Source organism: Salmo salar, chromosome 06 (genome assembly GCF_965601325.2).
Source record: "Salmo salar chromosome 06, fSalSal1, whole genome shotgun sequence".
Taxonomy (NCBI): Eukaryota; Metazoa; Chordata; class Actinopteri; order Salmoniformes; family Salmonidae; genus Salmo; species Salmo salar.
The window spans coordinates 17,260,671-17,285,616 of record NC_138296.1 but is presented as its reverse complement, the minus strand read 5'-3'; the positions used below and the strand labels follow the sequence as shown (position 1 = coordinate 17,285,616).

Sequence of the window (24,946 nt, the reverse complement as noted above, 5' to 3'; positions counted from 1 at the left end):
TTCTTCATGTATAGAACATAACATCTGAACTTTCTACATTACGCTCTGCTGAATGCACCCCAGGCTTGATGCTTCAGGATGGTATTTTTCAGGAATACCGATTAATCGGAATGGCCGGTTTCAATTTTTCATACAACCGGTAATTGGCATTTGGACACCGATTACATTGCACTCCACGAGGAGACTGCATGGCAGGCTGACTACCTGTTACGCGAGTGCAGCAAGGAGCCAAGGTAAATTGCTAGTTAACTACACATGCTGATGATATTACTAGTTTATCTAGCTTGTTGTGTGTAGCATATAATCGATGCGGTGCCTGTTAATTTATCATCGTATCACTGCCTACTTCGCCAAAAGGGTGGTGATATAAAAAGCACATTGGCGTAAAAAAAAGCACTTGTTGCACCAATGTGTACCTTACCATAAACAATGCCTTTCTTCAAAATTAATACACAAGTATACATGTTTTTAAACCTGTATATTTGGTTAATATTGCCTGCTAACATGAATTTATTTTAACTAGGGAAATTGTCACTTCTCTTTCTGTGCAAGCAGAGTCAGGGTATACGCAGCAGTTTGGGCCACCTGGCTCTGTGTGAAGACCATTGCTACCAAACAAAGACAGTAATTACTTTGCCAGAATTGTACATAACGAGATAACATTGAAGGTTGTGCAATGTAACAGCAATATTTAGACCTAGGGAGGCCACCCGTTAAATATAATACGGAACGGTTCCAAATTTCACTGAAAGAATACATGTTTTTGAAATTATAGTTTCCGGATTTTACCATATTGAGCTCAGGCTCGTATCTGTGTTATATTAGAATAAAGTCTGATTTGATAGAGCAGTCTGACAGCGGTGGTAGGCAGCAGCAGGCTCGTAAGCATTCATTCAAACAGCACTTTACTGCATTTGCCAGCAGTTCGTCGCGGTGCTTCAAGCGTTGCGCTGTTTATTACTTCAAGCCTATCAACTCCCGCAATTATGCTGGCAATACTATAGTGCCTTTAAAAAACATCCAATAGTCGAAGGTATATGAAATACAAATGGTATAGAGAGAAATAGTTCTATAATAACTACCTAAAACATCTTACCTGGGAATACTGAAGACTCATTTAAGGAACCACCAGCTTTCATATGTTCTCATGCTCTGAGCAAGGAACTTAAACGTTAGCTTTTTTACATGGCACATATTTCACTTTTACTTTCTCCAACACTGTGTGCATTATTTAAACCAAATCGAAGACATTATTTGAGACGAAATGGATTATACTAAAAGTGTTCATTCAGTATTGTTGTAATGGTCATTATTACAAATATATATATACTGCTCAAAAAAATAAAGGGAACACTTAAACAACATCCTAGATCTGAATGAAAGAAATAATCTTAAATACTTTTTTCTTTACATAGTTGAATGTGCTGACAACAAAATCACACAAAAATAAATGGAAATCAAATTTATCAACCCATGGAGGTCTGGATTTGGAGTCACACTCAAAATTAAAGTGGAAAACCACACTACAGGCTGATCCAACTTCGATGTAATGTCCTTAAAACAAGTCAAAATGAGGCTCAGTAGTGTGTGTGGCCTCCACGTGCCTGTATGACCTCCCTACAACGCCTGGGCATGCTCCTGATGAGGTGGCGGAAGATCTCCTGAGGGATCTCCTCCCAGACCTGGACAAAAGCATCCGCCAACTCCTGGACAGTCTGTGGTGCAACGTGGCGTTGGTGGATGGAGCGAGACATGATGTCCCAGATGTGCACAATTGGATTCAGGTCTGGGGAACGGGCGGGCCTGTCCATAGCATCAATGCCTTCCTCTTGCAGGAACTGCTGACACACTCCAGCCACATGAGGTCTAGCATTGTCTTGCATTAGGAGGAACCCAGGGCCAACCGCACCAGCATATGGTCTCACAAGGGGTCTGAGGCTCTCATCTCGGTACCAAATGGCAGTCAGGCTACCTCTGGCGAGCACATGGAGGGCTGTGCGGCCCCCCAAAGAAATGCCACCCCACACCATGACTGACCCACCGCCAAACCGGTCATGCTGGAGGATGTTGCAGGCAGCAGAACGTTCTCCACGGCGTCTCCAGACTCTGTCACGTGCTCAGTGTGAACCTGCTTTCATCTGTGAAGAGCACAGGGCGCCAGTGGCGAATTTGCCAATCTTGGTGTTCTCTGGCAAATGCCAAACGTCTTGCACGGTGTTGGGCTGTAAGCACAACCCCCACCTGTGGACGTCGGGCCCTCACGGAGTCTGTTTCTGACCGTTTGAGCAGACACATGCACATTTGTGGCCTGCTGGAGGTCATTTTGCAGGGCTCTGGCAGTGCTTCTCCTTGCACAAAGGCGGAGGTAGCGGTCCTGCTGCTGGGTTGTTGCCCTCCTACGGCCTCCTCCACGTCTCCTGATGTACTGACCTGTCTCCTGGTAGCGCCTCCATGCTCTGGACACTACGCTGACAGACACAGCAAACCTTCTTGCCACAGCTCGCATTGATGTGCCATCCTGGATGAGCTGCACTACCTGAGCCACTTGTGTGGGTTGTAGACTCCGTCTCATGCTACCACTAGAGTGAAAGCACCGCCAGCATTCAAAAGTGGCCAGGAAGCATAGGAACTGAGAAGTGGTCTGTATTTCCCACCTGCAGAACCACTCCTTTATTGGGGGGGGGGGGGGGGGGGGTGTCTTGCTAATTGCCTATAATTTCCACCTGTTGTCTATTCCATTTGCACAACAGCATGTGAAATTTATTGTCAGTGTTGCTTCCTAAATGGACAGTTTGATTTCACAGAAGTGTGATTGACTTGGAGTTACATTGTGTTGTTTAAGTGTTCCCTTTATTTTTTTGAGCATTGTATAAAAACCGGCATCGGCTTTTATTGGTCCTCCAATAATGGGTATCGGCGTTGAAAAAGCATAATCTGTCGACCTCAAAATATAACCATATCACAGCCAAAACTGAGCACAATTTGGTTTTGATAACAGCTTTGGTTCCAGTTTTTTTTTTAAACAATTAATGGCATAAGAAATGAACAGTGCTATATTTGATTTGTTTACTTTTATTGTATAAGTGGCCAGTAAGACATTTTGGTTAATTTAAATCATATTCCATTTGCAGCTTTGTTTTTTATTTTAGAATTTAGTCATCTAGTCACAGAGCGGATGGCCTGTAGAGTATAGGAGTCCTCAATATCTAGGAACTACTTCCAAGCACAAGACCCATCGCTCTTGATACAGGCAAGGTTTTGGCTATTGTTAGTCCCCCAGTCCATCCACAGGCACGCATCTGTGGTGCTGATCGGACAGGGGAGGGAAGTGCAGTGGATGATCTGTGGAGCAGAGAGAGAAAGACCAACATCACTGATCATTAACCCAATACTCCAGCGCATGTGTTTTGCCAATGTGACCAGAGTAGTATACTCCCTTTTAGAAAATGTGCTGTGTAAATATTGGTGTACAGTAATATGACCATAATTCCCGTCACACACACCTTGCAATCGCAGCCGCTTTTGTAGCGGCGAGTCAAGCTGTTCTTTTGTGAAGCACTCAAGTCCTCCCAGAGTGGATTATAGCCACACAGCGTTACGTACATCCTTCCAGTCTCCATCTTACCTACAGACAGAGATAGTGAGTCAATGTACTGTGGGGACAAAATGGTGTAGGGTACTGTTGCCCCTAATGCTGATCTTGGCTCGGTTTAGCATTTGTTCCACTACTGGTTAGGATACATCCCTGGGGGTAACTTCACCCTGGAGCGTGAAGACATACTGATGCAGCCCAGAACAGAGATTTATCATCATAAGTGTACATACTAGTAATAAGGCATTAGTTGTATACATTTCCAGTGCCTATAGAAAGTCTGAGCCCCTTGAACGCATCACATTATTGTGTCCAAGTTATGCAATACCACTGAACAAAAACAAATGCAAACTCAGCAAAAAAAGCATCCTCACTGTCAACTGCATTTATTTTCAGCAAACTTAACATGTGTAAATGTTTGTATGAGCATAAGATTCAACTGCGACAAACTGAACAAGTTCCACAGACATGTGATTAACAGAAATGGAATAGTGTCCCCCTGAACAAAGGGGGGGGCAAAATCAAAAGTAACAGTCAGTACCTGGTGTGGCCACCAGCTGCATTAACTACTGCAGTGCACCTCATGGACTGCACCAGATTTGCTGTGAGATGCTACCCCACTCTTCCACCAAGGCCCCGGATATTTCCGGGGGGGGGGGGGGGAAATGGCCCTAGCCCTCACCCTCCAAACCAACAGGTCCCAGACGTGCTCAATGAGATTGAGATCTGGGCTCGTCGCTGGCCATGCCAGAACACTGACATTGCTGTCTGGCATGAAATCCCGCACAGAACGAGCAGTATGGCTGGTGGCATTGTCATGCTGGAGGGTCATGTCAGGATGAACCTGCAGGAAGGGTACCACGAGGGAGGAGGACATCTTCCCTGTAATGCACAGCGTTGAAATTGCCTGCAATGTTTGCCTGTAGCGCCGTCTTAGGCGTCTCACAGTACGGACGTCGCAATTTATTGCCCTGGCCACATCTGCAGTCCTCAGGCCTCCTTGCAGCATGCCTAAGGCACGTTCACACAGATGAGCAGGGACCCTGGACATCTGTCTTTTGGTGTTTTTCCAGAGTCAGTAGAAAGGCCTACTTTTTCATAACTATGACCTTAATTGCCTACCATCTGTAAGCTGTTACTGTCTTAAAGACCATTCCACAGGTGCATGTTCATTGAACAAGCATGGGAAACTGTGTTTAAACCCTTTACAATGAAGATCTGTCAAGGTCTTTGGATTTTTACAAATTATCTTTGAAAGACAGGGTCCTGAAAAAGGGACATCTCTTTTGCTGACTTTATTAAGTGTTGGTCCCATGTTTCATGAGCTGAAATATTCCAAACACACAAAAAGCCCATTACCCTCAAATAGTGTGCATCCATGTTAGTGAGCATTTCCCCTTCGCCAAGATAATCCATCCACTTCACAGGCGTGGCATATCAAGAAGCTGATTAAAAATATAATCATTACAGGTGCACCTTGTGCTGGGGACATAAGGCCACTAAAATGTGTAGTTGTCACAATGTCTCAAGTTGAGGGAGCATGCTGACTGCAGGAATGTCCAGAGCTGTTACCAGAATTTAATGTTAATTTCTCTACCATAAGCCACCTCTGTTTTAGAGAATTTGCCCTGCATCTGCCACCATCACCTCATGTTTCAGCATGGCCCCATGTTGCAAGGATCTTCCCTTAATTCCTGGAAGCTGATAATGTCCCACTTCCTCCATGGCCTGCATACTCAGACATGTCACCCATTGAGCATATTTGGGATGCACTGGTTCGAATTGTTCTAGTCAATATCCAGCATCAACGAGTGGGGACAACATTCCACAAGCAACAGCCTAAACAACTATGCGTAGGTGATTTGTTGCGCTGCATGAGACAAATGGTGGTCACACCAGATACTGACAGGTTCTGATCCACGGACCTAGATTTTTTTTTTAAGGTACAGTATCTGTGACCAACAGATTCAAATCTGTATTCCCAGTCATGTGAAATCCATAGTTTAAGGCCTAATGAATGCATTTCAATTTACTGATTTCCTTATATGAACTGTAACAAGGTACATTTTTTAGAAATTGTTGCATTGATATTTTTGTTCAGGAGATTTATGAAAAGCTGAGACTAATGAACATGTGCTATATGATGCTCACAAGCTAATCAAGAGTTATTAGAAGGTAATCGGTTCTGAAGAGATAAAAATGAATTTATATGGACGCTGTAAGTATTATCAAGTTCTTGCTTTGGAAGACCTCATGTTAACATCTGTCAATAAAACTCATTAATGCCACTGTTTACGTCAAATTGTTGTGGTTTACTTGTAGCCCTGGTTGTCCTGAAAATAAACGGTAAAACACGGAGGCTAAATGTCAGGGCTGGACATGCAGATAAATGGAAAGCTGATTTTTGCTGGAGTCACGGGACTGTTAAGGTTAACCTGTGCTGGCAATATAACGTTGGTAACATAGTGAGAAACGCACCTGTGAAGAGATACTCCTTGTTGATTTCCAGAGTCACCCCGCATGCGGCTGGGGATGATGCAGTGAAGATGGCGTGGATAACCTGGTTAGGGCATTTGAACATCTAGCCAATCACAAGGAGAGAAAGGAAGATCTGTCAGACATCTACAATTTGCAACCTCACCAACTACAGCTCTCAGGCACTGTCAGCCTTCACCCTTTCATATTCACAGATCTGTAAGGTGCAAGCAATCACTTACTCCAGTTACCACACCCAGCCTCAAGGACAGCTAAATCATGTCTAAAGATTAATAATAATAATGTAAGGCACAGTTGGAGTTTTAGTAAAAGAGCTTTATAAATTAAAACATAGAAATGTAGCAACCTATGACAGAGGGACACCTAACTATATGTTAGAGAATGTAGTGACAGCTTTAATGAATTGGCAGCTGAGTTCATATAGAGGACGTCACCATAGACTTGGACCAACAAGAACATCAACTGATAACTACAGTAATACTTCAGGGAGAGGCATTTTATAGAAGCAGATATTTTTTTCTCCATATGGTGGAAGCTTCACAACTACAGACCTGGATAGGTACAAGCTGTGTCAACATTGAAGGGTTGGAGCCAAGGGGAAGAGGGAGAACTGGGACCAGCTGTCAGACTGGGGTTCAGGGGGCTTCAATGTTTCAGTGCAGGATGGAACAACCACTTAATAAAAAGGAGAATCATACCTTGATCTGTTGGATGTCATACTTGATGGCGTTAGACACCACTTTCTTTCCAACCACCTTCGCCCTGATCACTAGAAGAGGGAGACATGGTTTAACTAACGTTATTGAAGTCTATTCCGGTATACTGGTCAGTAACACTGATGGTTTAAGGCTGATATGGATCAGAGAGAACAGTGTAGAATGCTTTACAGACCCAATATTTTACAGTCTGTTCAGAATGTTTGTACATAAGGTAAGACTGGGTGTAACATTTGCTAGATTTACACCATAACAGATGAGTCAATTTCCCTCCATTCCTAGTTCTGGTCTTCTGCTTTTAATTTGACACCTGGTTTAAGCATGCCCTCTATAGATGATTGGTTCAGGTAGGAAGATGCGGCAGAGTGTCTGGTACAGTAGCTGCTGCTATAAGACTATTCCATACAACAGAATCTCAAGTCGTTGGCACATGGACTCTACAAGGCGTCGAAAGCATTCCATAGTGATGCTGGCCCATGTTGACTCCAATGCTTCCCACAGTTGTGTCAAATCGTCTGAATTTCCTTTGGGTGGTGGACCATCCTTGATAAACACAGGAAACTGTTGAGCGTGAAAAACCCAGCAGCTTTGCAGTTCTTGACAAACCGGTGCACCTGGCACATACTACCATTGCCCCGTTTAACAGCACTTCAATCTTTGGTCTTGCCCATTCACCCTCTGAATGGCACACATACACAAGCCATGTCTCACTTGTCTCCAGGCTTAAATAGCCTTCTTTAACCTGTCTCCTCCCCTTCATCTACACTGATTGAAGTGGATTTAACAGGTGACATCAATAAGGGATCATAGTTTACACCTGGCCAGTCCATGTCATAGAAAGAGCAGGTGTCTTTAATGTTTGGTAAACACATCTCAAATAAAATGTGTAGGCACACCGTTCATGCCTAAAGCAACGCAGGGCTCAACCCTGTTCCTGGAGAGCTGCCGCCCTGTAGGGTTTTGCTCCAACCCTAATCTAGAGCACCTCATTCTAATAATTAGCTGATTGATAAACTGACTCAGGTTCGTTACAAATGGGTTTGGATTCAACATTTACAGGGGCATAGTTCTCCAGGAACAGGGTTGAGAGCCCATCTTACTGTCGCCTACTTAATCCTGTATATACAATTGTGTGAGAAGTAAATAGGCTTAATGATCATGTTCTAATTATTTCTACTACGACCACAGACAAAACATAAAATGTTTGCATGCTGCGTATTAATAGCTCTCAACATGTGAAGAAAAGCTGAAAAGTAAAATGTTGCCAAAATTGCCTTACCGATTTCTGCATCGCAAAAAGCCTGTTGGGGATGTGGAGGGGAGCATTTGCAAGCATCTGCAATGTCTCCGACCCGCCAAAGGAACAGAACGAACAGAGTAAAGAAACAACTGCCTACATACCGCGTCATTTGGAAACGAATTACAGTTACCCAAATATAACAAAAGGATCCGAGTAATGAAAGTGTGAGGCGTAAATTACAATAGAACGTATTACCCTTCGAGACTGTTCCCAGACCGACGGATAACTCTGAGAAATATTTTCCTTTTAACGTAAACATCCGCTTTTTATTGCAGGCTGTGAGCTCCTCCCCCAGTCAGAACCCAGCCTATGATAGGCTGAGCATACTATTAATCCAGAACTGCAACCATTCAATTAAAAGGAATCCTCTGACTAATAGCTCAACCACAGGCTCAACATGCCCGCCTGCCATAAATGCCATAAATTGGGGATGAAACTGAAAGATCAGTTTTAGTTTTGGGGGGGCTTCCCGAGTGGTGCAGCGATCCAAGGTCCTGCATCTCAGTGCTAGAGGCGTCACTACAGACCCTGGTTCGATTCCAGGCTGTATCCCAATCTGGCAGTGATTGGGAGTCCCATAGGGCAGCACACAATTGGATGGGGTATGCCGTCATTGTAAATAATCATTTGTTCTTAACTGATTTGTCTAGTTAAATAAAGGTTCAATTAAAAAAGTAGGCTAAGCCTACTGGAATTCCTGAAAGTTTTGTTGTTTTCAGTAAAAAAAAGAAAGAAAGAAAACACCTGGGGAAATTTTAAAGCAGGCTCAACTTGCCCAACTGCTCAGTTCACTTGCTGCAGTCATCCCATATAGGAGATGAAAATGGCAGCTGGTTATGACTGACAGCCGTTTTAAGCTTGAGCACCACAAGAGACAAGATAACAATATCCCTCCAGCTAATTGGGCTACTTTTGCGTATATGTTGTTGTTTGAGTGAGGGAAATGTGTTAAATTGAGAAGAGTCGATGTGTTATGAATGATGTGACATTAAGGATTATAATAAATACCACTTTGATGTCATACAAGCAAACCACACACATTTCTGTATTTGAAAACTCATGTAATTTACCAATGTTAATGATCCCTTTTTTTATCCACAGTTACAAGGATGACATCCGGTGTAGCCAGGGTTGTCCTGAACAGAATGAGCCTATCTGTATCATATTGTGAAGACAAATTGCTGCGGAACATACATTTGAATGCACTCATGACACCATTCTATGCGCAACAAAAATACAATCTGTTTGTGTGAAGTGCCTTTTGAAAGCCTCCCAGCTAGCACATTTGGTTCCTTGGAAGTTGTGGGAATGCAGGTTTTTGTTTTCCCATTGGTTCTGGGAACAAAGCCATCAGTTTCCTGACTGGTAAAAGGTATTGTTTTTTTTAAATGTTCTGAGAGCTGAAGTGTGAACTTCACCTGTCCCGGGAAAGTTTATTTTTAGGTTGCAGGGAGGTTCTGAGAACGTTTTACTATGGTTCCCTGAAGGTTTTCCTGGGAAGTTTTATTAATGTTCTGTTAACAGAAATTATAGTTTATTTGAAGATAATTCAATAACATTCTGAGAACATGTTTCAAACAAGACTTTGAATAGACTCACATTAACAGCTTTGTATGACTTAGCATGCTAGCTCCATCCTGGTGGAGCAGTGGACTCATTCCATGGATAGAGAACAGAAGATTCCACAACAAAAATGAATTTCCATGTGTCCTGTCTGTGCTTAGAGTTGAAAACAGTCAACCCAAACTTAGCTAGCAGTATTATTAAAACACACCCATTTCAAAGGAAACAAGTACTCATTAACATCAGGTGTGGACAATTACTGGGCGCAGCTAACAATCCTGAGTAATATAGTAAAAATGTGCTTAACAAGTCAGATAATCACTTTGTGTGCAAAAATAGTGTTTTAATAACATGATTTTTGAATGAGTACCTCATCTCTGTACCCCTCACATACAATTATCTGTAACACAAAGACCAGGGAGGTATTCCAATGAATCGCAATGAATCGCTATTGGTAGATGTGGAAAAACGCAGACATTGAATATCCCTTTTAGCATGGTGAAGTTATTAAGTATACATTGGGTGGTGTATGAATACACCCAGTCACTACAAAGATACAGGCGTCCTTCCTAACTCGGAGAGGAAGAAAACCGCTCAGGGATATGAGGCCAGTGGTGACTTTTAAACAGTGACAAAGTTTAATGGCTGTGATAGGAAAAAACTGCAGATGGATCAACAACATTGTAGTTACTCCACAATACTAACCTAATTGACAGAGTGAAAGAAGGAAGCCTGTACAGAATACAAATATTACAAAACATGCATCCTGTTTGCAATAAGGAACTAAAATAACACTGCTAAAAATGTTGCAAAGCAATTCACTTTTTGTTCAGAATACAAAGTGTTATGTTTGGGGCAAATCCAATACAACACATTACTGAGTACCACTCTACATATTTTCAAGCATAGTGGTGACTGCATCATGTTATGGGCATGCTTGTAATCATTAAGGACTGAGGAGTTTTTGGGATAAAAAAGAAACCAAATTTAGCTAAGAGCAGAGAAAATGTGACAGAGCTTTAAGAATTTTGAAGAGAATAATAGGTAAATGAGGTACAATCCAGGTGTGGAAAGCTCTTAGAGGCTTAACCAAAGATACTCACAGCTTTAATCGCTGACAAAGTTGCTTCTACAAAGTATTGACTCAGGGGTGTGAAAACTTATGTAAATGAGATATTTCTGTATTTCATTTTCAATAAATGATTTCTAAAAACATGTTTTCACTATGGGGTACTCTGTGTAGATGGGTGAAGAAAAAACATTAATGTAATCAATTTTGAATTTAGACTTAACACAACAAAAGGTGGAATAAGTCAAGTGGTATGAATACACAGGGATGGAATTGAAGGATTTTGGACACAGGCCATTTCTATCCATGGGCCTACATGATGCAACACTGCATAAAGCAAGCTCGGTCCTGTTAGTTGTATTGTCTAATCACAGTTGTCTCTGTCTGTGTAAGGGAAACTCCCCTGATATTCCAGTTTTAAAATATATTTCATACAGTATGAGAAAGGTTGCTGCAGTTTGACAGGGTTTTCATCCTCCCTATTTATTTATTTCACCTTTATTTAACCAGGTAGGCAAGTTGAGAACAAGTTCTCATTTACAATTGCGACCTGGCCAAGATAAAGCAAAGCAGTTCGACAACATACAACAACACAGAGTTACACATGGAGTAAAACAAACATACAGTCAATAATACAGTACAAAAATAAATCTATATACAATGTGAGCAAATGAGGTGAGATAAGGGAGGTAAAGGCAAAAAAGGCCATGGTGGCAAAGTAAATACAATACAGCAAGTAAAACACTGGAATGGTAGATTTGTAGTAGAAGAAAGTGCAAAGTAGAAATAAATAATGGGGTGGAAAGGAGAAAAAAATAATAATAATAAATACAGTAGGGGAAGAGGTAGTTGTTTGGGCTAAATTATAGATGGGCTATGTACAGGTGCAGTTATCTGTGAGCTGCTCTGACAGCTGGTGCTTAAAGCTAGAGAGGGAGATAAGTGTTTCCAGTTTCAGAGATGTTTGTAGTTCGTTCCAGTCATTGGCAGCAGAGAACTGGAGGAATTGGCTTTGGGGGTGACCAGAGAGACATACCTGCTGGAGCGCGTGCTACAGGTGGGTGCTGCTATGGTGACCAGTGAGCGGAGATAAGGGGGGACTTTACCTAGCAGGGTCTTGTAGATGACCTGGAGCCAGTGGGTTTGGTGACGATTATGAAGCGAAGGCCAGCCAACGAGAGCGTACCGGTCACAGTGGTGGGTAGTATATGGGGCTTTGGTGACAAAACGGATGGCACTGTGATAGACTGCATCCAGTTTGTTGAGTAGGGTATTGGAGGCTATTTTGTAAATGACATCGCCAAAGTCGAGGATCAGTAGGATGGTCAGTTTTACGAGGGTATGTTTGGCAGCATGAGTGAAGGATGCTTTGTTGCGAAATAGGAAGCCAATTCTAGATTTAACTTTGGATTGGAAATGTTTGATGTGAGTCTGGAAGGAGAGTTTACAGTCTAACCAGACACCTAGGTATTTGTAGTTGTCCACATATTCTAAGTCAGAACCATCCAGAGTAGTGATGCTGGACAGGCGGGCAGGTGCAGGCAGCGATCGGTTGAAGAGCATGCATTTAGTTTTACTTGTATTTAGGAGCAGTTGGAGGCCACGTAAGGAGAGTTGTATGGCATTGAAGCTCATCTGGAGGGTTGTTAACACAGTGTCCAAAGAAGGGCCAGAAGTATACAGAATGGTGTCGTCTGCATAGAGGTGGATCAGAGACTCACCAGCAGCAAGAGCGACATCATTGATGTATACAGAGAAAAGAGTTGACCCAAGAATTGAACCCCGTGGCACCCCCATAGAGACTGCCAGAGGTCCGGACAACAGGCCCTCCGATTTGACACACTGAACTCTATCAGAGAAGTAGTTGGTGAACCAGGCGATGCAATCATTTGAGAAACCATTTGTTCATTTGTTGACTTGGCTTTCGAAGACCTTAGAAAGGCAGGGTAGGATGGACATAGGTCTGTAGCAATTTGGGTCAAGAGTGTCCCCTCCTTTGAAGAGGGGGATGACAGCAGCTGCTTTCCAATCTATGGGAATCTCAGACGACACGAAAGAGAGGTTGAACAGGCTAGTAATAGGGGTTGCAATAATTTTGGCAGATAATTTTAGAAAGAAAGGGTCCAGATTGTGTATTGATTGATTTGTAGGGGGTCCAGATTTTGCAGCTCTTTCAGAACATCAGCTGAATGGATTTGGAAGGAGAAATGGGGAAGGCTTGGGCGAGTAGCTGTGGGGGGTGCAGTGCTGTTGACTGCAGTAGGGGTAGCCAGGTGGAAAGCATGGCCAGCCATAGAAAAATGCTTATTGAAATTCTCAATTATAGTGGGTTTATCGGTGGTGACAGAGTTTCCTATCCTCAGTGCAGTGGGCAGTTGGGAGGAGGTGTTCTTATTCTCCATGGACTTTACAATGTCCCAGAAATGTTTTAAATTTGTGTTGCAGGAAGCAAATTTCTGCTTGAAAAAGCTAGCCTTGGCTTTTCTAACTGCCTGTGTATATTGGTTTCTAACTTCCCTGAAAAGTTGCATATCACGGGGGCTGTTCGATGCTAATGCAGAATGCCACAGGATGTTTTTGTGTTGGTTAAGGGCAGTCAGGTCTAGGGAGAACCAAGGGCTAAAGCTATGTGACCTGATTAGAAAAAGTCATCATAGCCCATATAAAACCATTCTGCAACTGATTAATCACCATGTCATACCCTACACTCAGAGATTGACTTTAAGGTCTGAAAGGCACTTTCCCATTGGCCAAATCAGCAGTATTTTATGGTTGCTGAAGATTATGGTCACTTACCCGATAGTTGTTTACACGCAGAAATGCCATAACTTGTCACTTCGCCCCCACCTACATGTACAGATTACCTCAACTACCCTGTACCCCTGGACACTGACTTGGTACCGGTTCCCCCTGTATATAGCCCCTGTATACTGCACTGTTGGTTAAAAAGGCTTGTAAGTAAGCATTTCACAGTCAAGCCTACACTATGGCCTGCTACATCGGACATATAATCCAAACTTTTGCAGAGCGTGATTTCAAGATTTCAACATGCAGCTCACGTCTGACAGAGCGTATACACTAGAGACAGTATCACATGGTGAAACAACAGCTTCCCATTCATTTTCAATGAAAGCAAAGCGGTAAAAAACAGACTGGCCAGGGACCATTGGGAGATGCAAGCATGGGAGAGGTAGCTGGACAGGGCGGGACTAAAGTTGGGCAAAACTGATCATCAAGCAAATCTTTGGTGATATCGCTTGCGAGTAACCAATCGAACCTCACCAGAGCTTCCAACCCCTATTTGATTGGTTGACAATGGCTGTTGATACCTAACACTACTTAGCATGCTTGTTAGCACCCACATGAGGGCGAAGCTAGTATGGCTAGGTGAGTTACCGCTATATAGTGTATCTCGGCTGAGTAACAGGATAAAGTTGCTGGCGCTCTGCTCGCCCTGACTAAAAGTTACATATATTTTGTGAAGCTCCTACTGGAATTATTTACAGTTTGGTTGTTTTCAGTATCCTCTGCCTAATGGGACAACCACAGAGCAGGCTCAACTTGCCCGGCTGCCATAAAATGTCATAAACTGTCCGTCTTTCACTTAAACAATGGGGATGAACCAGAAATGTCAGTTTTAGGCTCTGCCTACTGGAATTCCTTACAGTGTTGTTGCTTTCAGTACAAAAAAAACTCTGGGGTAAGTTTAGAGCAGGAGAAAAAAAATGTCCCCACCACTCAGGGACCTGTGATGCCACCTCTTTGAACAATCTGATTCACAGAAATCACAGGTCATGTGGGTCGGGTGTGGAACACATCTTGTAGCAGCCTACACCTTAAAAAAAGTTAGAGTTGATGACCACGCCCCACGGAAATCTAATTGGCATAATACACAAATCTCCATCAAAATCTGTCTGTTCAAGATAGAGATGTTAGTTTATTAGCATGGTGTGGTGGAAATTCAACACCAGGGACACCTGATGTTAATATTAAATGAATCACTCTTTATTATGATGTCTGGAGAGGTTCACAAACTCAATCCAAGCTTGATGAAAACTCTGCCAAGGGTATTCCCTTTCAGTCCTTATATAATGCTACACAAACAAGTCATATAAGCATGATTTACATTATTCATTATTAACATTGGTTCCTGCATGTGACTGAGTGATACCTCACAAGGCTTCTTCTCTCAAAGCTGAGACCTTGAAACTAAGATACTCCTTTTTTGTTCCCAGAGCAATGTTCTGGGCGTACTGCTAATTGGTCTGAGGAGGAGGTCACAGTCAACTGCACGAACCAAGACAGAGTGAGAGGAGATGCTGTGTACAATTCAAGGCTATCTCTGCAGACAATAAAATGTTCCCTCACACTCCCTCCTTTGATCACTTCTATGGTAACGATTGTAACATTTTAATTAAGGTAATCATTAAATTATGGCTGAAACTATCCAATTAGGTTCTATCAAAATACTTCTATTAAAGTAAGCTAAATCAACACATAAAACCAGATAGTTAATCATTTCAAACCCTTCAATCTAGTAAGTCATACAGTTACACACATGCTTCATTACACAATTTAATTTATGTAAATACTATCATCATAATAAAGCTAAAATCTACAGGCAAGGTTATACTTCTATCAACAGGAGTGAATCTATTAACAAACACACACACACAAGGGATCCGTAGACTCAGAGGTAAATAAATCTCTCAATGTTTAATCATTGTTTCCATAGCTCTTAACACAATCGGGTTGCATTGACATTTGTTCTGTATTAACTGTCCCTGGGACATCAAATAGTCAAAATATAACACCTGTTGTTCTACTAATCCACTAGGGCCTTCAACTTCAAAAAGTTGGTGCTGACTTATTATCTCAATATTCGGTACTTAAACATTTACTTGGATCTACTTCAATTCTGGACTGGTGTTATTCAAACTATCGAATTGAGTAAAAAGAATTGGAAATTGCCAAATACATATCTTATTCATACCTCTGTCCCAAATTCGCACACTGTGTCCCTTTACACCCTGAGTTCAGTGAGTACCACTCACTTTTATTGGCAGCTTATCTATTGGTCCACAGGAGGTGTATCTTTAACCAAAACACCAGATGGCAGCCTTTCATTTAATATCAGTCCCAAGGCTCAATCCCTCTGTTCATCATGTGGCCTTGAATTGAAACCTTAGATTCTTCAAATTACTAAGATATTGCATTATTAGAGTGCTATCTGAAAGCCACTAAAAACACATACTGTCAACACTCAAGAAATTGGACATCAACTGATAGACCACTGTCTTTGTTACTTTCAACTAGGACCCTTCTACTCTTTCTTGTAGGAAAACCCTCAACCACTACTGCTAATACACACAGATCACTCTCAAACAATGTTCAGCTTTTACCCCTTATTGTAAGGTTTAAAAACAAAACAATAAGAAGAAAGTTGCCATGTTTGGAGGGCATTGTTGACGGGTTAACTTACAAGTAGGGCTGTGATGGTCACGAAATTTCGTCAGCTGGTGATTGTCAAGCAAATAACTGTGGGTCTAACGTAATTGACCGTTAATTAACATGAACACAATCAGCATCTCCTGGCTTCCACATATAGCCTACAAGCCGCTGATGCAGATTTTTGGAACAGTTACATTAGAAAAAGTTTAATAAATCCATTTAATATAGGCTACAGTTTCACATTAAATCCATAATTTATTTTAGACAAGTCTAAAGAAACATGAAATTAAGAAAATGTAGTCTATTTCAGAAGAACAGAATAGCATACTGATCTGGCTATGCCATATGGTTGTGGGCTGCACTAGTTAATTTAGCAGACAAGATTTGCATGGAATTCCCGTGGTATTACTTTATATTATTTTATAGTATGAAGAATAAAATTGAACAAAGCTGAATAAAATAGAATGGATATTTTCTCCAAACGATTTGAGAGTGCGCTCGTGCGGCTATTCTGTGTTGAGCGGTTAACAAAGAAATAGGTACTCCTATATACTTAATTTAGAGGTATTCATGTAACTTTAGTTGTTCTACAAACATTGGGCTATATGTTTTGATTTTTAATACATTGTAAGCTTGCATGATGCAACTCTAATGATGATTGGAAAAAAGTTGCTTAGTTTTTTTGCGCAGGCTGTACGCACTTCATCACTCTCTCATTCACAATTTGAGAAGCTATTGATAATGCCTCAAATTTCCCGGTGGCATCCCCTTTGTGTGGCCATAAGGCACCCTAAAAGAATCCATGCCTTTTGCAGCCCTTCTCCCTAAATGCTGGCCGCTCTGAAGCACCTCTCATTGACACGGCTCTCCATCACGTGATCAGGTCTTTCTCACAGGCTATAAGTGAAGACAGACACATCTGGGACGGAACTGTGCACGTCCTTATCCAATTCTGAGGTGCATATTGAAGATATTGGATATGGGAGTACCAGTACCAGATCAATGTGGAGCTATATACAGGGAGTACCAGTATCAGATCAATGTGGAGCTATATACAGGGAGTACCAGTACCAGATCAATGTGGAGCTATATACAGGGAGTACCAGTACCAGATCAATGTGGAGCTATATACAGGGAGTACCAGTACCAGATCAATGTGGAGCTATATACAGGGACTACCAGTACCAGATCAATGTGGAGCTATATACAGGGACTACCAGTACCAGATCAATGTGGAGCTATATACAGGGACTACCAGTACCAGATCAATGTGGAGCTATATACAGGGACTACCAGTACCAGATCAATGTGGAGCTATATACAGGGACTACCAGTACCAGATCAATGTGGAGCTATATACAGGGACTACCAGTACCAGATCAATGTGGAGCTATATACAGGGAGTACCAGCACCAGATCAATGTGGAACTATATACAGGGAGTACCAGTACCAGATCAATGTGGAACTATATACAGGGAGTACCAGTACCAGATCAATGTGGAGCTATATACAGGGAGTACCAGTACCAGATCAATGTGGAGCTATATACAGGGAGTACCAGTACCAGATCAATGTGGAGCTATATACAGGGAGTACCAGTACCAGATCAATGTGGAGCTATATACAGGGAGTACAAGTAGCAGATCAATGTGGTGCTATATACAGGGAGTACCAGTACCAGATCAATGTGGAGCTATATACAGGGACTACCAGTACCAGATCAATGTGGAGCTATATACAGGGACTACCAGTACCAGATCAATGTGGAGCTATATACAGGGAGTACCAGTACCAGATCAATGTGGAGCTATATACAGGGAGTACCAGTATCAGATCAATGTGGAACTATATACAGGGACTACCAGTACCAGATCAATGTGGAGCTATATACAGGGGATACCAGTACCAGATCAATGTGGAGCTATATACAGGGACTACCAGTACTAGATCAATGTGGAGCTATATACAGGGACTACCAGTACCAGATCAATGTGGAACTATATATAGGGAGTACCAGTACCAGATCAATGTGGAGCTATATACAGGGAGTACCAGTACCAGATCAGTGTGCAGAGGTACGAGGTATTTATGTACATACATGAAGACAGGGTAATGTGACTTGGCATCAGGATAGATAATAATAATAGTATAATAAAGAGCAGAGTAGCAGCAGCATATGATTAGTGTGAAAGTTTTGTGCGTGTAGTGTTGGCAATATGTGTGGGTTTTGTGTGAGAGTGTACATTCAGTGTGTATATACTGTAGAGTCATGTGGGTGTGCATATACTCATTGCATGATAGGATCAATGCATGTAGCCCGGGTCACCAATTAATTTACTATTTAGTAGTCTTATGCCTATTAATCAGTTTTATGACTTGGGTGTAGAAGCTGTCTCACAGCCTGTTGGTCCAAGAGCTGATGAAGGGACTTTAAGGGTTACAGGGTTAGAATGACCCAAGTGTTGTTTTCTACAGAAAACCACAAAATTGTAAGGAATTCCAGTAGACAGAGCCTAAAACTGAACTTTCTGGTTTATACCCATTTTTAAGTGAAAGATGGACAATTTATGGCATTCATGGCAGCTAGGCAAGTTGAGCCTGCCCTGTTGTTGTCCCATTAGGCAGGGAGGTTTTAACAGAAAACAACCAAACCGCAAAGAATTCCAGTAGGGGCGTCACAAAATACGTTTGTTTTTTTACCTGCTACACTGGAAGTGTAACTTTTAGTCAGGGCGAGCAGAGCTGAGACACATTTATCCTATTACTCCAGCTGAGATACACTATTTAGTGGAAACTCACCTAACCACGCCAGCTTCACCCTCATGTGGGTGCTAACAAACTAGCAAGCATGCTATGTACATGCTACACATTGTCAGACAATCCAGTAGGGGTTGGAAGCTATGGTGGTTTTGACTGGTTACTTGCACCATGACCATGACTGAGGGCTTGTAGGCCTGTTGTAAAGCAGGTCATCATCAGACATCACCAGCAACAACGTCGTCTATGGGAACAAACCCACCGTCACTGGACCAGACAGGACTGGCAAAAAGTGCTCTTCACTGACAAGTTGCGGTTTTGTCTCATCAGGGGTGATGGTCGGATTCGCGTTTATCATCGAAGGAATGAGCGTTACACCGAGGCCTGTACTCTGGAGCGGGATCGATTTGGAGGTGGAGGGTCCGTCATGGTCTGGGGCGTCATTGGACTGAGCTTATTGTCATTGCAGGCAAACTCAACGCTGTGCGTTACAGGGAAGACATCCTCCTCCCTCATGTGGTACCCTTCCTGCAGGCTCATCCTGACATGACCCTCCAGCATGACAATGCCACCAGCCATACTGTTCATTCTGTGTGTGATTTCCTGCAAGACAGGAATGTCAGTGTTCTGCCATGGCCAGCGAAGAGCCCGGATCTCAATCCCATTGAGCACGTCTGAGACCTGTTGGATCGGAGGGTGAGGGCTAAGGCCATTCCCCCCAGAAATGTCCGGGAACTTACAGGTTCTTTGGTGGAAGAGTGGGGTAACACCTCACAGCAAGAACTGGCAGATCTGGTGCAGTCCATGAGGAGGAGATGCACTGCAGTACTTAATGCAGCTGGTGGCCACACCAAATATTGACTGTTACTTTTGATTTTGACCCCCCTTTTTGTTCAGGGACACGTTATTCCATTTCTGTTAGTCAAATGTCTGTGGAACTTGTTCAGTTTATGTCTCAGTTGTTGAATCTTATGTTCATACAAATATTTACACGTTTAGTTTGCTGAAAATAAACGCAGTTGACAGTGAGAGGATGTTTCTTTTTTTGCTGAGTTTAGTACCAGAGAGTGAGTTGAAGCTTGAGCAGCGCAAGCCTCCTGTGGAGCCAGCGTGATCACACCTGGGTTTAATTGAAATTAATAGGCTTCCTTCCTGTTGTATAATTAAGAGACTGACAAGTTATGGCATTTCTGTGTGTAAAGAACAATTTTCCCTTTTTCAGGCAAGTTACCAAAATCATTGGTTAACCAAGAAAGACTGCTGGTTTGGCCGATGGGAAAGTCCCTTTCAGACCTTATCAATATCTGTCTAGGGTATGACAGTGATTAGTCAGTTGCTAAACGGTTTTATATGGGCTATAATGAGAACAGAGTTTGTCTAATCAGGTCACCTATGAAATGTATTAAAAAAAAATAGAAAAGGACATTTACTGAAGTAAATGTGGTGTGCTTGCTAGTCTAGAAGTATTTCTTGTGAAGTAGTCGTAGTAGTAGTATTGGTAGCTGGATTTGCCCGAAATATAATGCTTTGTATTTAGACCAAAAAGTGTATTCATTCAAGATGTTTTTTGCAGTATTACTTTAGTGCCTTGTTGCATACAAGATGCATGTTTTGGAATATTTTTATTTTCACTGTCATTTAGGTCATTATTGTAGAGTCACTTCGATGTTGATCCATCCTCAGTTTTCTCCCATCACAGCCATTGAAGTCCATAACCATTTTAAAATCTCCTATGGCCTCATGGTGACACCCCTGATCAGTTTCCTTCCTTTCCTGCAGCTCAGTTCATAAAGACGACTATCTTTTATGTCTGGGTGGTGTTATACATAATCCACAGTATAAGTGTTAACTTTGTTACCCATCCACCAATCACTGCCCTTCTTTATAAGCCTTTCAAAAAGCTCCCTGGTCTTTGAGGAACCTTGCAGATGTATAAGGAACAGAGGAAGGGTAGTCACTCAAAAATCATGTAAGCCACTCTTTCAGTCCATGTCATTTATGTGATTGGTTAAACCAGATGCTTTTCCTTAACCTAATTTAGACTCGCCTAAACAAAGGCGGTTAATACTTCACAACTATATTTTATTCTTTTGTCGGCATTTTTGGATGGGGATTCCTATTTAAAATCTATTTTAATCCCGCTAAAAAAATGGTAAAAAAATCCAAGGGGTGGTGAATACACTGAACAGGTTGATGTTTGTCATGAGTCTTGTCCTGGAGGCAGACCTGGGCGATTTCCCCTTAGGCCAGCTGCACAGTCAAAGATATAATTCATGAAGGAAAAATTGCTTTTTTGTCTTAATTTAAGGTTAGCAGTGTGGTGAAAGTGAAGTTTAAAATCAGATTTTAGGCCTGTGCCCATCTGCAATGTGGTACAAGATCGACAAAAAATGCTAACCTGCACTGTGAACCAAATCAACCAGGTTTACCATCTACGCTGCAGAGAAATTGAATATTTTTGTCCGTAGTAAGATAAGCAGATAAGCCATTCAATTGAATAAAGCAGTTATAGTGAATTCAACCCAGTGATGTCAGCCAGTGTGGCACTTTGACCACTCCTGTGCTAATAAAATAATAATCCAACTGGCTAAATATGGCAATTGTATAACAACCAGTTAGCAAGATAACATCAGTTTCCTAATTCGATTAGCACATGAACACAGCATTGTGCATAAGAATTAACAGAATATTCATCCACTGAATATACACCAAGAATAATGTTCTGACTTATAAAGCAAGGAAGAATCGAAGTGGTTTAAATTGGTCAATGTCATTACAGACCCAAACTACTAAAGAGCCATATTCAGTAGACAAATGTAGAATGTTCCAGATAGAAATGCCATTAGAGCAGACATGATTCCTTTCTTCCTGACAGAGAAGACAATTTGTTCTTCATCTGAACTTTCTACATTGTGCGCTGTTGAACACACCCCAGGATTAGGATGCCATTTTTCAGGAACTGTTCTATTTATAAACAACCACATGGGCCAACACCACAGAACCATTTTGGGTTTCAATAACACATTTTGTTCTTTTAAAATACTAGTAACAAATGAACAGCAGATGAAAATTAATACTTAGAGCGCTATAATTCATTTGTAGTTTATTTTTATTGCACTTTTAGAAGGGACCAGTAAGCACTTTTAATTCATTTAAATCATAATATATATATATATATATATATATTAACTATTGCAGGCATCTTTAAATCACAATGCAAATAGCCTGTAAACTATAAGGTTTGTCAATATCCAGGAACTACTTCCAGGCACAGGAACCATGTCTCTTGATACAGGCAAGGTTTTGGCCGTTGTCAGTCCACAGGCACGCATCTGTGGTGCTGATCGGACAGGGGAGGGAAGTGCAGTGGATGATCTGTGGAGCAGAGAGAGAAAGACCAACATCACTGATCATTATCCCAATACGCCAGCGCATGTGTTTGACAATGTGACCAGAGTAATATAATCCCTTTTAGAAAATGTGCTGTGTAAATATTGGTGTACAGTTATATGACTATAATTCCCATCACACACACCTTGCAATCGCAGCCGCTTTGGTAGCGGTGAGTCAAGCTGTTCTTTTGTGCAGCACTCAAGTCCTCCCAGGGCAGATTATAGCCACACAGTGTTACGTACATCCTTCCAGTCTCCAGCTTGCCTACAGACAGAGGAGAGGGAGTCAATGTGCTGTGGGGAAAACATGGTGGAGTGACATTCGACAATTCTGTGCTTCCATATGTGGCAATAGTTTTTGGGGAAGGCACTTTCCTGTTTCAGCATGACAATGCCCCAGTGCACAAAGTGAGGTCTGTACAGAAACGGTTTGTCTAGATCAGTGTGGAAGAACTTGACCGGCTTGCTCAGCGTCCTGACCACAAACACTTTTGGGATGAATTGGAAGAGCAATTGCAAGCCAGGCCTAGTCACCCAACAACAGATCAAGCCTCCCTAATACTCTTGTGGATGAATGGTAGTCCCCGCAGCAGTGTTCCAACATCTAGTGGAAAGCCTTCCCAGAAGAGGAGAGGCTGTTATAGCAGGGGGGGTGGGGACCAACTCCATATTATTGAGAATGATTTTGGAATGAGATGTTATACGAGCAGGTGTCCACATAATTATGTGTAAATTGTTATAACGTGTAACTCCATGTACAGAGAATGTATTGTTTCTATAACACTTGTACAAGGTGAAGAGAATGGTTTAGAGTGGGCCGTGATGCTGGGAGCATTATGTGAAGCAGTTTAACCCAATGAGTCCCAGTTTATGGACTTCTAATCCCTTTTAAAAAGTGTGTTTGAGCTACACACTTCTAGCTTGTAACGTTGGATTAGTCCATGTCTACTGCATCCGTTGGTACCAGCCATTAGTTTGTAATTAACGGGGGCTGAGGTAGAGGGAGGTTTGAGACAAGGGCAGATCTCGAAGGGGCCAAGTGCAGAGTCATTTACAAAAATGTCTGTAGAGTCTGAATGGGTTGAGGTACTACTAAATGCCATTTATGAAAAGCTGACACGCACATCTAATATTTTGCTCTATGACGCTCACAAGCTACACAAGTGTCATTAGAAGGTCAGGGTTATTCTACATTGAAGACCATAGGAAATCCAAGGATAGTGTCTTTAGTACTGTAATATGCGCACATAGTAGCTGTCAAACACCAAACAGTTGTCACTGACTAGTTGCATATTCATTTCCCAGTGAGCAAACACTTTCTGTACTTACAGCATTCCTATAAATTCCTTTTTAAAAATCAGGTTTTTGCTCTGGCAGACCAATTATTTTTCTAATTTGTCAATAAGGGCTGGACATGCAGATAAACGAAAAGCTGATTTTTGCTTGGGTCTCAGAACTGATAAGGTTAACCAGAAAACGCATACGACAGTTTCTATTAGAAAAATGCAGGTAGGTCCCTTCGTCATCTCTTTAATGAACACACCCCAGGTGTAGCCCATTTTACTGTTACAGTTATTTACATAAGTAGGTGAGAGAAGATGTAAAAATAGACCTAATGATCAGGTCTTAAAAATGTTAACATTACAACAACCACAGAGAATTCATAACATGTTTGCATGATGTGCATTGATAGTGTAGTACACAGCCCCATCAACATGTGAAGAAACTCTAGATGTAAGAAATGTTGCCAAATTTGCCTTAACGACGGCTGCATTGCAAAAAGCCTGTTGAGGATGTACAATCATGCAAGTGCAAGCTTCTGTGATGTCATCGATCCGGCAGAGGAACAGAACTACCAAACTAATGAAATAACTACTTAACGACCAAGTCATTATAGAAATGTATAACTTTAATGTCGACTTTACACAAGAAAAAAACTATTGTGTGGAAGGAAAATGTTTACCCCACAACAATTCACTCCATAACTACGAGAAACCAATTAAGACGTCTAAATAGTACAAGGAATCAGCTGCCTTTTATTGCAGGCTGTTAACTCCTCCCCCAGTCAGAATCAAGCCAGTGGTAGGTTGATCATTCTATTAATCCAGAACCACAGCCACTCCCCTGCCTAACGGGACATAAATTGTCCGTCTTTCAATTAAACAATGGGGATGAACCAGAAAGATACATTTTAGGCTACGCCTACTGGAATTCCTTACAGTGTTGTTTCTTTCAGTAAAAAAAAATAACTTGGGGTAACTTTACAGCAGAAGCAAAAAAAATCCTCACCATTCTGGGACCTGTGGTGCCACCTCTTTGACCAATCAGATTCACAGAAATTACAGGTGGTGCAGGTGGAGCAGAGCGCGCTCTGATTTATATAGACGTGTGCCATCATCTTCCCACCGGTATTATTTTAGCAAACAGGAAAATAACTCACTCCCAATAGACAAGCAAAAACTCTTTAGAGAAATGTTGTAGCAGCCTACACCTAAACATTAGTGATCTGACCTGCACTATCAGTCTGACGAACTGTAGGCCTCTATGGACCCTGTCTCATCTGGCCAGGGGAAACAAAGTGCTAACATTATGTATTTATAGCCTAAGAC

The 24,946-nt window shown here is 41.9% G+C and overlaps 1 protein-coding gene across 1 annotated transcript; it reads right to left on the bottom strand.

The window, feature by feature from the left end:
* Positions 1-3,056: 3,056 nt before the first annotated feature.
* On the bottom strand, positions 3,057-8,391 carry LOC123739019 (metalloproteinase inhibitor 2). Its single transcript, XM_082976343.1, has 5 exons — positions 8,084-8,391; positions 6,787-6,857; positions 6,071-6,173; positions 3,504-3,625; positions 3,057-3,342 (listed from the first exon to the last, which is right to left on the bottom strand). The coding sequence occupies exons 1-5, from the start codon at positions 8,361-8,363 to the stop codon at positions 3,214-3,216; spliced, it is 705 nt and encodes a 234-aa protein (XP_082832469.1). The 5' UTR covers positions 8,364-8,391; the 3' UTR covers positions 3,057-3,213.
* Between the last annotated feature and the right edge of the window lie 16,555 nt (positions 8,392-24,946).

Coding starts and splice junctions, on each gene's coding strand:
- LOC123739019 (XM_082976343.1), bottom strand. CDS start 8,363: ATGTTTACGTTAAAAGGAAAATATTTCTCAGAGTTATCCGTCGGTCTG. Junction 6,858..8,083: donor TTTTTGCGATGCAGAAATCG/GTAAGGCAATTT, acceptor TCCCTCTTCTAG/TGATCAGGGCGAAGGTGGTT. Junction 6,174..6,786: donor ATGACATCCAACAGATCAAG/GTATGATTCTCC, acceptor GTGATTGGCTAG/ATGTTCAAATGCCCTAACCA.